This window comes from Tiliqua scincoides, chromosome 1 (genome assembly GCF_035046505.1).
Source record: "Tiliqua scincoides isolate rTilSci1 chromosome 1, rTilSci1.hap2, whole genome shotgun sequence".
NCBI classification, from domain to species: Eukaryota; Metazoa; Chordata; class Lepidosauria; order Squamata; family Scincidae; genus Tiliqua; species Tiliqua scincoides.
In genome coordinates this window covers 248,041,125-248,053,524 of record NC_089821.1, presented here as the reverse complement: position 1 = coordinate 248,053,524, position 12,400 = coordinate 248,041,125, and the positions used below count along the sequence as shown (strand labels likewise).

General features: G+C 45.3%; 1 protein-coding gene and 1 pseudogene across 2 annotated transcripts in view; both read left to right on the top strand.

The window, feature by feature from the left end:
- The window catches only part of STUM (stum, mechanosensory transduction mediator homolog), a 63,076-nt gene extending 51,986 nt beyond the window's left edge, over positions 1-11,090 (top strand). The window contains exons 2-4 of one of the 2 annotated variants that reach the window (XM_066611659.1): positions 5,786-5,965; positions 9,756-9,764; positions 10,678-11,090. In XM_066611659.1, the coding sequence (XP_066467756.1) occupies positions 5,786-5,965; positions 9,756-9,764; positions 10,678-10,718 (230 nt within the window). In that variant the 3' untranslated portion in view covers positions 10,719-11,090. Of the gene's footprint in view, positions 1-5,785; positions 5,966-7,345; positions 7,393-9,755; positions 9,765-10,677 lie in introns of those variants that run through there. The other variant, XM_066611658.1, reaches the window with a different exon arrangement.
- Positions 5,274-5,391, top strand: LOC136637866 (5S ribosomal RNA; annotated as a pseudogene).
- Positions 11,091-12,400: the final 1,310 nt, after the last annotated feature.

Sequence of the window (12,400 nt, the reverse complement as noted above, 5' to 3'; positions counted from 1 at the left end):
TCTTAGTTTGCCTGTTTGCCAAGTCATATTTTGGCTAATTGGAATGTAGTACTAATACAAATAATTCACATATTTGAATAGCTGTTTACTTATGAAATTGATAATGGGATGCCTTTTAAAGCTTTCTGGGTGAAGGTTACCAGATTGTTTGCACAGAAGGCACTTGAACAGCTCTCCCTCCACTGTAAACTCTAATAAGTCGAATGGTACCTGTTGAAATTCTCTTTTTCTATGTTCATTGTAAAGTAATGAGAGCTAAAGCAAAACATTTTAAGTGACAAATCTGTCAGCTTTTGAAATTTGATTTTGCTCTCCAACATGTGATGAAATTTAAATGTTTATATCCATTCGGGGCACAGGCACAGTTCACATCCATGCATAATCTTGGAGTGTTTTTCCTGCATTTTGAAACCAGTGGTTTCCCTGGCAACCAATTCCAGCCTCAGTTTTAAATACTGAATTTCAAATATAGAATATGAACTATCATATAAGGTGTGGTTTTGCTTCAATTTTCATTCTAAATAGGAATTCTAAACATAGATTAATACCATCCAGTGGGGTCCACAGTTAAAAGCAGAACTTCAGCCAGCCTGAAACAGGAAACTTGTAGTGATATTCAGACTTTGTAAGGGAAGAATGGGGCAGTACATCCTTTCTTCTACTCCCTTGAGACCTTTCTTTATTGTGCTATATATAGTGTTGGGATGGGGGAATGGTTTTGGAGAGTGGGAAAATGAAAATGAGACCTTTTTTCTCTTTCTCCTTCTTCCTGAAACATCTCTGTATAGCAGTGGTTCCCAATCTCTAAGTGCCCATGGACCATTGAAGCAAAAATTTGAATCATTGTGGACGAAATGCAACCCTCCACCCCACCCCCTTGCACACAAAGATACAATTAAATTTGTAATAAATTGTCCATTCTCCACCCTCTCTGGTGGTCTTTGGGGGAGCCCTTGCTTAGTGAGATGCTGGAAGTGATTGAAGGCAGTCTTTTTTCTGAGACCTTATAGACCACTTCTCAGGGTCTCGCAGACCTCCTGTGGTTCTCAGACCATGAGTTGGGAACCAGTGCTGTATAGTATAGGTAGGTGAGCGTGTTAACTTCACGGCACATGTCTATCCATGCCTCCAAGAAGCTAAAGCTGTTTGGGACTTGAGCGGACCATTCGCTTCCATCTCTATTGTCCAGCTGATACCCTAGCTCAAGAACCTTTAGCATTCCATGGGTCCTGAAGTTCAACGTCCTGGAAGCTCACAGGTCCATTTTAGTTTGGTTTCAAAAATCATCCTGTTTTCATTTGCAAACATAAGCATTTCCACATACTTAGTGAGTCTCCCAAGTACATACACATTTCTACCTTATTTTAGGGTGGCCCTGCTATGTTTTCAATCTGAAATACACCCTGCCACCTGAGGGCCCAATCTTATGGTCCGCACCGCGCCTCCATGGTGTGGAATCATGGTCGGCATGTTTGCGGGGCTTACCACTGGGCTCCCACCAGAGGTGGCTCAGCTCTGGCCAGTGCTGAGCCACTGCCCGGCAGGCGCCCGTGTTGCGCAGTTTGGCGGTGCCTGCGACTGCTGGGCTGCGGAACAGCAAACGGGGCGGGGACAGGGGTGTTCCGGGGAGGGGGAGGTCAGTGTGATGCGGGGAGGGGTGTGTGCCAGAGGTGTGCCTGGGGGTGGGTGGGTGGAGGATCCCTGGAGCTCTGCTCCACAGGATCCTAGGTGCTCGTGGAGGCTGCGTGCCTTACATGAGCACCTTTACTTTAGCGGTGCCCTTTGGGCACCGCTAAAGAGAGTAGCCCAATTGCGGGGCTGCCTCCCTTACCTGGGGGAAGGGGACGAACGTCCCCTACTCCTGAGGTGCCTCCTGCGGTAACGTGGGAGGTGCTGGATTTGGTGGCAGCCCTCGTGGTGCCCCCGAGCGGGGGCGCTCCGGGCAGCTCAGGATTGGGCTGCCCGTTAGGTTTGGGCTGTGAGTTCACTAGTGGAAGGAACTCTCATCAGAGGCTTAATTGGTACTGGGGTTTACTAATGTGTTAAGTCTGGAACCTGTTTTGCAAAAACCTAGTCTGGAATATTATGAAATGAGTGAATTTTACCTGCTCAACCTCAGTAGCAGAGCTAGGGGGAGCAAACCAGTAAATACTGCAGGCATCACAATGCATTTTTCACGTTTTCCAGACTCACAAAGAGAGTCTGGTCCAACAAGAAGCTGACGGAACATACCAAGATCCAGGTCTACAGAGCTTGCGTCCTGAGTACACTTCTGTACTGCAGCGAGTCATGGACTCTTCGCTCACAACAGGAGAGGAAACTGAGCGCTTTCCACATGCGCTGCCTCCGACGCATCCTCGGCATCACCTGGCAGGACAAAGTTCCAAACAACACAGTCCTGGAACGTGCTGGAATCCCTAGCATGTATTCACTGCTGAAACAGAGACGCCTGCGTTGGCTTGGTCATGTCGTGAGAATGGATGATGGGCGGATCCCAAAGGATCTCCTCTATGGAGAACTCGTGCAAGGAAAGCGCCCTACAGGTAGACCACAGCTGCGATACAAGGACATCTGCAAGAGGGATCTGAAGGCCTTAGGGATGGACCTCAACAAGTGGGAAACCCTGGCCTCTGAGCGGCCCGCTTGGAGGCAGGCTGTGCAGCATGGCCTTTCCCAGTTTGAAGAGACACTTTGCCAACAGTCTGAGGCTAAGAGGCAAAGAAGGAAGGCCCATAGCCAGGGAGACAGACCAGAGACAGACTGCACTTGCTCCCGGTGTGGAAGGGATTGTCACTCCCGGATTGGCCTTTTCAGCCACACTAGACGCTGTGCCAGAACCACCTTTCAGAGCGCGATACCATAGTCTCTCGAGACTGAAGGTTGCCAATACACAATGCATTTTGTAAGTGGCCCCTCCCACTTGCCATCAGAGCCATATTGGGCAGCGGTGTCAACATGCAGGTGTCCGCCGAACCTAATAGCATCTCCTGCACATTGGCTGGTGTGCTATTAGCCACAAATATTCCCTTACCCTTGAGGTTCTCAAACTGGGGCATTGCAACACGCCTGCCTGATAGCCTCAGCTCCTGGTGCCTTAAGGAATGGGGCAAGGGGAGAGGCAGTGTCACAATCTCCAGGAAGTGGTTTGCAATCACTTTTTCTCAGTATTTTAAGACTTGGGAAGCCCTGTGGAGAACTGTGTGGGGCTCCCTGCAGCTCCTGGACCTTGTGTCAGCCCTCTGTAAGTAAAAACATACCTCTTCACTGACTTTCTCCTTCCCTCGCAAAGACTTACCTGGGGAGTTTTACTCCTGAGAAGTTTGAGAACCCTGCCTTACCCCACGGAGGCCTCCAGAGGCCAGAACTCCCGCACAGGATACAGCAGAGGCACGTTGGCATCACTGCATCACCACGCCGGGAGTTAGAATTGAGCTGCCTGACTGTAACACTATACAGACTTACTGGAGAGTAAGCCCCACTGGATAAAATGAAATTTGAATAAACTTGAATAGCATTGCACTGTTACACCCCCATGAATGTGAAAAGAACATGATGTCAGTACATTGTAAGGTATCTACATGAATGCAGAATCTTGGCATTGCTGGATGAACTACACAATTGGTCAGTATGGAGAACACATTTGTTTTTAAACAAAGAAGTTGCTCTCCTGGGTTGTCATTTGAAGGAGCAGGTAAAGGATGGAACATTGAGTCCCAGCATCCTAGAACAATAAGAAAGGAACCATGAGGAGCCAAAGATACATTTCTTCCAACATGCACAGTGTAAGGCAATATATAGAAGTATAATGAAGGTATGTCTATAGACCATCCTTTTTTTTTTTTTTCTTCACAAGGATTGATTACATAAAGCGAGCAGGTAACCATCTTGCAAAATGAAATATATATCTATGCAAGATTGATGCATGCAGGCTATACAGTAGGGGAATATCACATTCAAGGAAGCATCGTCAGTCTTCCTGCCCCCCTCGCTACCAGGTTAAATAGAGAGTTGCTTTCCACGGCCTTAGCAGCTCCCACCCACGCTGTTCCTCTGCAGTGCTTCTAAAAGGCTTCTCTAACTTTGAGAGGCTTTAGAAGAAAGTGGGAGTTAGGAATAAAGGTAGCAGCAGGAAAGAAGGGAAGGATGTCTTGAGATGTTGTACTGCACAAGAAAGCAACTTGATTTGAGTTTGCAAAAGGTCTGAAATGTTTAAAAACTGGGCTGTGATTTCACCCATCCAATATTTTTTAATTCACACTCAGTGGCCTTGTAACAAGGTTGAGGATAATTGGTACTGTCCCTATTTCTGTCTGCCCATCTGGGTACATTAGAAAAGCTCTGTTGGATCAGGGTAAAGGCCCATCCAGCCGATTCTGTTTTCCACAGTGGCCCACCAGCTGCCACTGGGAAGACCACAAACAAAAGAGAAAGCCATCCTTCTCTCTGACCACTGCTGTCCTATAAGTGGAATTCAGAGGTATATTGTCACTGAATCTGGAAGCAGTGCATAGCCATTGTGACTATTATAGTAGCCATTGATAGACCTGTCCTCCATGAACTTGTGAATCCCCTTTTAAAGCCATCCAAGCTGGTGGCAACAAATTCCACAGATTAATTATGTGCTATATGAAGGTTATTTCAAATTTCATAAAATGAATGTTCCTCCTTTAGCAGCAATAAAACTTAATGATCAGTGATGCTGTAGCCCGTTTTATTACCGTAACAGTGTATATAATCTAGAAAGACTGTGAAATTAGCACCTCTGTGTGTTGGGTGGTTTTAATCTAGAAAGATAGCAGCAGCATGTGGGATTGTGTGGGTTGATCTGTGGAAGCTGATGGTGTGGATGGGTTTGCCATGTAGGAGGAGGATGAAGTTGATGGCTTTGGGTCCCTTCCAGTCCTATGATTCTGTGAATAACACACTTTTCCCTCTCGCCTTTTCATACTTAAAACTGCCAAATTCTTTCAAAGGTGACTGATCTGTTGCATATGCATGTTTTCAAAAAGGACTATAGAAAATGTGAGACTGTGCTGGTTAAGTACCTTGATTTTGTGTTCATATTTCCTTTGGCAGCAGTCCTGGGGTTATCAAAGAATGTAACTTGTTGACAAGATCTAAAGGACTTCTTCACAACAAATTAGAGTGACTTGCAGTCCAGTCAAGTCACTGAGCTACCACCATAACAACTGGTTTTAGAAAGGTTGCACTGAAGGCTATTTGATTCATGACATTATTGTCTTGTTTCCAGCTGCTGAATTCTGTGTCCATTATTCTATAGATGGTTACCCTGTACATGCCCAATCTCGTCTGATCTCGGAAGCTAAGCAGGGTCAGGCCTGGTTAGTACTTGGATGGGAGACCATGTGGGAATACTGGGTGCTGTAGGCTTGTACCATAGTCTTTTGAGACTGAAGGTTCCCAACCATTATTCAATTCTGCAGTTGCATGGCAGTATGACCCTGTGTACACGCAACCCAGCTCATTATTAAACTACCAACTATCTGAAAGGGTCCCTATTTAACTCCTAATTCTTTTTTTTTTTTCCTCTAAAGGTGTCAACAACATTTGGGACTTTTATGCAGCCAAGGTGTGCTGTGCAGAATGTTTGTTAAAGCACTTACCATAGACAACTTTTTTGACATTGGAAGCTTCAGGTTTACACTATGCAAGGCTATTATGGGACTTGGGGAGAGTATCCTAGCAAAGGATTGCAGCACCCCAGCTCCTTCTGTGCCTTCGGCTTCCTTCTGACTCTTTTATTTGTTGCTCTTCCTTTGCACAGGGACATTTGTGTCAGCTTTCACAGTACTGTGTGGAGCCCGGACCGACCTCCCTGATCGGCATGTTTGCTGTGTATTCTGGTTGAACATTGCAGCAGCTCTGATTCAGATTCTCACAGCTATTGTGATGGTTGGTTGGATCATGAGTATATTTTGGGGGATGGACATGGTCATTCTTGCCAGTAAGTAGAGTAATTTTCTTCTGTTGTTTTGCCTGGGGGACAACTTGGGGAAGGAGATACAGGAAAGCAAACTGAGCTGCACTCTACTAACAACCTGTACAAATTATTAGCTTGTGATTTACTGTGTAGGGGTCTGATGGCTACATAAGAACATAAGAACAGCCCCATTGGATCAGGCCATAGGCCTATCTAGTCCAGCTTCCTGTATCTCACAGCAAATGCCCCAGGGAGCACACCAGACAACAAGAGACCAGATATAAATATATATAAACAAGATATATAAGTCCAGATATATAATATATATAAATAGAGGGCTTGCTGGCTTATCTCTCCCAGTGCTGCTTCCACCTGGCATTTTGCCCACTCACGTCTTCCAGTTTAACACAACATCAAGTGCACACACTCTTTTTGGTAGAACACTTCTCATTCATTGATTTCCCCCTCCTAGTCCCTTTCCTTCCCTTACCTCAGGACAAGATTTGGTTGCCCAAATGAGTCTCCTTGGATCTGTATCAGCCACTCTGCTGATACAGTACTGAGGAGAATAAGTTTGATGGCAGAGGAAGAAGGAACTGGGATAGTATCCTAGCACATGCTGGTATCTCCAGGATCCACTCCTCCCTCTGGTCTGCCCCCTCCCTCATCGCCCAGACACACCCCTGCTTCTCCTGACCCATTCCTCCCACCACCCACTTTGCACACTATCATATAACCCTCAAGTAGGCTTGGTCTTTGAGCCACAAATCAAGATTTTGCTGCTTTAAATATCACATCTGGCATGAACTCACTAGGAGGCCTAACCATATCCCCTCAGCTCCTCACCTGAAACATGGGAATAGTAATACTTATTCATCGTACAGAGTTGTTGTAAGGATTCTATCAAGATAATACACATGAAACACTTGCATACTTGGCAAGCACTATATAAATGCTAAGCATGATTGTTGTTCTACACATAATTTTCAGCTAAGGCGAGACCGTGTGAGGTGTCAAACCTCCCTATTGCCCTTTCCCAAGGTATATTTGTTTTGCTTTTATTGGGAGCAGTAGCTGAAAATTGGCAGAGGGGTCTGAGTAATCATAGGAGCAGGGTGTGAGGCCCAGTCTGAAATGGAGACAAATTAATCAAGTCAGATGCTCACATTTCAAGCTTCCCCAGTTTGAAGTTTCATACCATCATTAGTTGGGTGTTAATGAGTGGCAGGATCTTGATCCTCAAGGATTCATTAGTGAACAGTGATTACAAGGTTAATCTGCAATCATGCTGTCCACTTGTTACTGCTAGATTAACTGAGAGTTTTGAGCCTGCTGGCCATTACCGAGCTGCTTAATTTCCCTGATTGTGGAGAGCTTCAGAAAGCCATATTTGTTCTTCCACAGAGCCACTGTAGCACAGTTCCGCCACTGCCACCCCTGCAACTTGAAAGGTGGGTGGACAGCCCTTTTTGTTAAGACACGCAACAAATTAATAGAACTAATTGTCTACCTGAACCCCTGACTAATCCTTACGGAAGCAAAGGAGTTCCTCCAGAGACAGAAGTCGCCTGCATGTTCTAATGTCTCTTATGTCATCCCAATTACTGCCAAGAGACAAAATAGATGAATTTCTTGCCTTTCATTGAACCAACCTTCTGCCCTCTTTCAATTAACTGACATCTCTTCATTGGGCAGAAGAGGGAATATGCTCTAAAGGTCATTTCCTCTGGAGCTCTCTGGTAATGCATGCAAATTGCAGTCATTCTTTGCATTCCTTTATGCATTTGAGCATTAACTGTAAATAGCATTGACCATATAGTACTGCTTTTCCTCCAAGCAGACAGGCAATTATTCTCCATTTACGAACATGGAGAATGAAACTGGCTGAAGTTATAACATGCGACTCAACATACTTAGCAAAATGTTCTGGCTAGTAGGTGGGCCACTCAGGCTCCGCATCTCACAAATGGGCTACTTCTCCTTTGGATCAGTATCAAATGCTGCAAAATTGGATCTCGTTATCTGACCACTCAGACCATGTCCCTGTTCAAAGTGGATGTCATGGTTTCCAAAGGGATTGTGTCCTTTGGACATACTGATTCAGTTATCATGGACCTGGATGGTAGCTTTTCATTGTACTTTAATGACCTGTTTGTTCCTGATTAAAAGTGGCATGCCATAGTTTTGCTGCTGCTTTCCCCACTGAGCAGCAAATGCAGTGGGCCGCAGCTAATAAGGAACTTACGTGGCACATTTGCAGAGGGCAGGGAGACACTTTTCAAGACTTCAGTCCCACCTACAATGTTACCCTTTTTCTCTTGGAGTCTGACATCCCTAATATAGGATAGAAAGCCTGTTTGCCAGGAGCTTGAACAGCTTTTAAGTCACTTGAACCTGAATCTGAAGTTTGGTTTGCTTGTGCAAAAGGTGTCCCATAAATACTAAATCATAGCAGTAGCACAAGACACAATGAGGGTATGCATTGAAAGGGATATATTGTCAGACACGTCACTACCCATGGCACATCACGTTTATATCATGCTGCACTGTGGGTGGGATAAGATCTTGGATTACCATGGGACTCTATCTTTACTCTAAACCAGGGGTGCTCACACTTTTTTGGCTTGAGAGCTACTTTGAAACCCAGCAAGGCCCGGAGATCTACCAGAGTTTTTTTTACAATGTTCGCGCCATCATAACATATAACATTTATGTGTACAATGTATGTTGGTGTACCTTGAGCCCCACTGAGTATAACAGGACTTACTCCTGAGTAGACATGCCTAGGATTAGGCTGTGAGGCTGCAATCCTAGCCACACTTACCTGGGAGTAAGCCCCATTGAGTACAATGGGCCTTACTCCCGGCGTTTCCTCCCAGAGGCACCTGAAGGGGGGGGTCGGCACTCCGCGATCTACTCATTTTGCTTCGCGATCTACCGGTAGATCGCGATCCACCTGTTGAGCACCCCTGCTCTAAACCAATTTCTATCTGCGTCTGAGTACACCCTCACCCACCCACTCATCCATCCACCCACACAATTTGTGCTGCTTCATAGGTTGGATGATAGCAATGCTTTCAGTTCCTACCTAAAAGATGCTCCTGCAATAGGTATCTTCCTACAGTACGCTTAACAAATAGATAGCTAATGCGGGCTGACATGATAGTGCTTACAGCCTGATCCTATGCTGTACTGCCTGGAAGGAAGTGTCCATGAGCCCAAAGAAACTTGCTTCCAAGAAAACTGGCAAGGGCTTAAAAGTATGCTTTTTCTAGTATTGTTCTGCCTCTCCTAATTAAAATCCACTTTTAACTAAAAAAAAAGCACTGGATGGCTTTCTGGTAACTAACATTCAGGGTGCAATCCTAACCCACTTTCCAGCACTGACATAAGGGAAAGGCAGCTCTAAGGTAAGGGGGAAAAAAATCCCTTACTTTGAGAAGGCCTCCCTGAGTGCCACCCAACTGCAGCACATGTCCCATTGGCACAGCTATGCCAGTGCTGGAAAGTTGGTTAGGATTTGGGCCTCAGTTCTATAAACTGAATCTTCTTAAAACTTGGACCACAAAATCTAGATTATAAAGTTAGTAATGTTGTTGCAATGTGAGAATATGAGAATGGAATAAAAATCCTCAAGTGTTTATATTTCTGCTTGCTCAGTCTTGTTTCATTTTAGAGCTCTGTTTATTTACTTAGCACAATAGCTGGTCACTTTTGTCATGGTATTTATGTGCTTTGAATTCTCCTGATAGTTATGTCTTCCCTTTCTCTCCTTTTTTATGCATTCTTTGCCTCCTCTAAATGATCATCAAAGTTTCACAAGGTATGTGTGTGTGTGTGTTTCCTAATTAAACTTAACTTTCATTGATCATTGAATCAAAGATATTCCGTGCACTGTCTGTACTGGCAGAGCAGTGGATGTTTGCATAAACATTCTGGGAACAAAACCATAGGCAGGAAATGGCGGGTATCGAGATTATGCTCACAGATCATTCATTTCCTGGGGGAGAGAGAACAAAACAAAATTCTGGGAACAAAACCATAGGCAGGAACTGGCAGGTATCGAGATTATGCTCGTAGATCATTCATTTCCTGGGGGGGGGGGGAGAGAGAGATGATGTTTAGTCCTTCTGAGTCCTTCCCCCAATTAAGCAGCCATATCGTTCAACCAATTGGTCTATCTTGCTTGGTATTGTCTATACTGCCTGGCAGCAGCTCTGAGGTCTTGGGCTCAGTCACCTTGGGGTTGCCAGGGATTGAGCCTAGAGTAGTCTTTAAGTTTTGCTACTGAGGTATAAATCCATGCTGAAACAACTTTCATTTAAAAAAACAGAATTGAATGAATGGTAAGATACCCTGGAGGCTGAATTAGGCAATTGGACCTAGTTCTGCACACAGTCACAGAAATATGGAATACTTTTGACCCTGCCTGCCTGAATATCCCTCTGAAAATAAATGGGAGAGCATTCCCTCCTCATCTACTCCTCCCTTTAGGTTACATCCTCTCATACCTCCTCTTGGTAATCTTACAACTCTCCAGAAATGCAAGGTGATGATAGTTATTGTTGTTTTGTATCATGGTTTTTAGTTTGTTATTGACAACAGAATACTTTGTTTAACTCTCTTCCTTCCATGCAGCACAGGATAACAGAGAGCATAGAATCCCCCTGCACCTGTGATGCTGTGGGGTGCAAAGATAACTTCATTTTTGTCTTCTTTTTTCCCCCTGTGTTCAGCTGAGCGGAGGTGCAGAGCAGCGGAGAGTGACCTTCACTGATCACTCCTCCAGTCGACTCTACTGTGGAGGCCCTGCTGCAAGGATTTTTGGACTGGCACCACCCGTACACCTCCATAACAGGCAAGCTGTTCCAGAAGCGGGAGAGAACTACGGGTTAGGCCAAGATGTCCCTGAGGAAGATGGCAGTTGCACAGACACTAATGCAAAGGACCTGCTAGCTAGAGATATTATTTTCTCCTTCCACAGGGTGGGGAATACCTGGAAACATTTTGCCTCCTTTATGGCTTGCTGAGGAAACAGTCCTGCTGCAACTATCAAAAGAAGCTGATGAAATATTTATAGATACCTGTACAGTGTGTTTCCCAAAGGACATTTTTGACTATTTCTTGGGCTCAGGATGCTTCAAACTGAAGCCTTTCCTGCTCCATATGTGTGCGCGTGTGTGGTTTGTAACGGTGCTTGTTGAAGATCCATTTCTGCAGCCCAAGGTTTTGTTTGCTGCTTTTGTATATCCCGTGTCATCGTGAAAGTAATTCAGGCTCAGCTGTTCATGCGGCCTGCCAGCTGAATGCAGAAGAGAAGTTTTGATCTGTTGTCAGCCAGGAAGCCAGAGCTGGCTCTTGCCAAGTTTCATCATTCCATGATGTCTGTTGGTGCTTTGTTCTTGGGTGGGGGAGGGAGGGGCAGGTTTTAAGCAGTTATAATATGGGAATCTCAGTCTTGTGTATCTGAGGAGTGGGGGATGAGAACAAGAGACTTTTCCTCATCGGCCCCTCCCCAAGAAAGATTTTTACCAATCATTATCTCTGTGATTTGGAAATATGTACATAGTGTAAATTGTCACACAATGCATGTAGCTGTGGGCTCTTGTCTACTACCTAGTACATGTGCCCAGCAGTAGATCCAATAGATGAACAGTTCTTGGGTACCCACAGGTGGCCTGATACCTGTGTTAAGAGTCAAATGGCGCATATAACTCAGTCCCTCCTCCCCATCTCAACATTCCATGAGCTGCCCCTGTAAGGCAGAGCTGCACCTCTGCCCACCCTTTTGCTGTGGATTAGAAAAGAAACTCAGTTTATTCTCCAAAACTTCACAAGGCATTTTAGCTAATGGATATGGCTTCAATTGTTTATTTTTATTTCCTGGGCACCCTTAACTTTCCATTCATTTTGCCCAAACCCATTGATTGATTGACTGACTTTCATCCCCTTCCCCTCAGTAAGGGCACAGGGGTCGCAATGGGTCTCCTCCTGTCTGCACTGGATGTTTTGCCAATGCAGACTGGAAGATCTCTGTGTTGGACTTTTCGCCTGACACAAAGAATAGGATCCTGCGCAGGGCTCCGTTGATCCCACCCTTCTCCCACTGATTCCTCCCCTGCTCCGCCCTCCTCCTGCCCCAGAATGTCTCCCCTCCTGCCCAGAAACACCACACTGCTGCCTGGTGATGTACCTTACTGCTGGCGCTCCCCCAGTGTCAGCTTCCTGGCACTGGGCTCAGCATTGGTTCTTCTTGCTCTCCTGCTGCTGTAAACGTGTTTAATGTCATGTTTACAGCACCCAGCACTGGTACCAGTGCTTGGAGAGGAGAGGATTGGACCCTCAGTCTCTTCAAGAGCTGTGCTGCAGAAAAATAGACATGTTCTCTTACACCATGGAGGAATATGGAGTTTAAAAAGAAAATCCAACACAGCCAAGATAGCAATGGAGTAAGTTTAT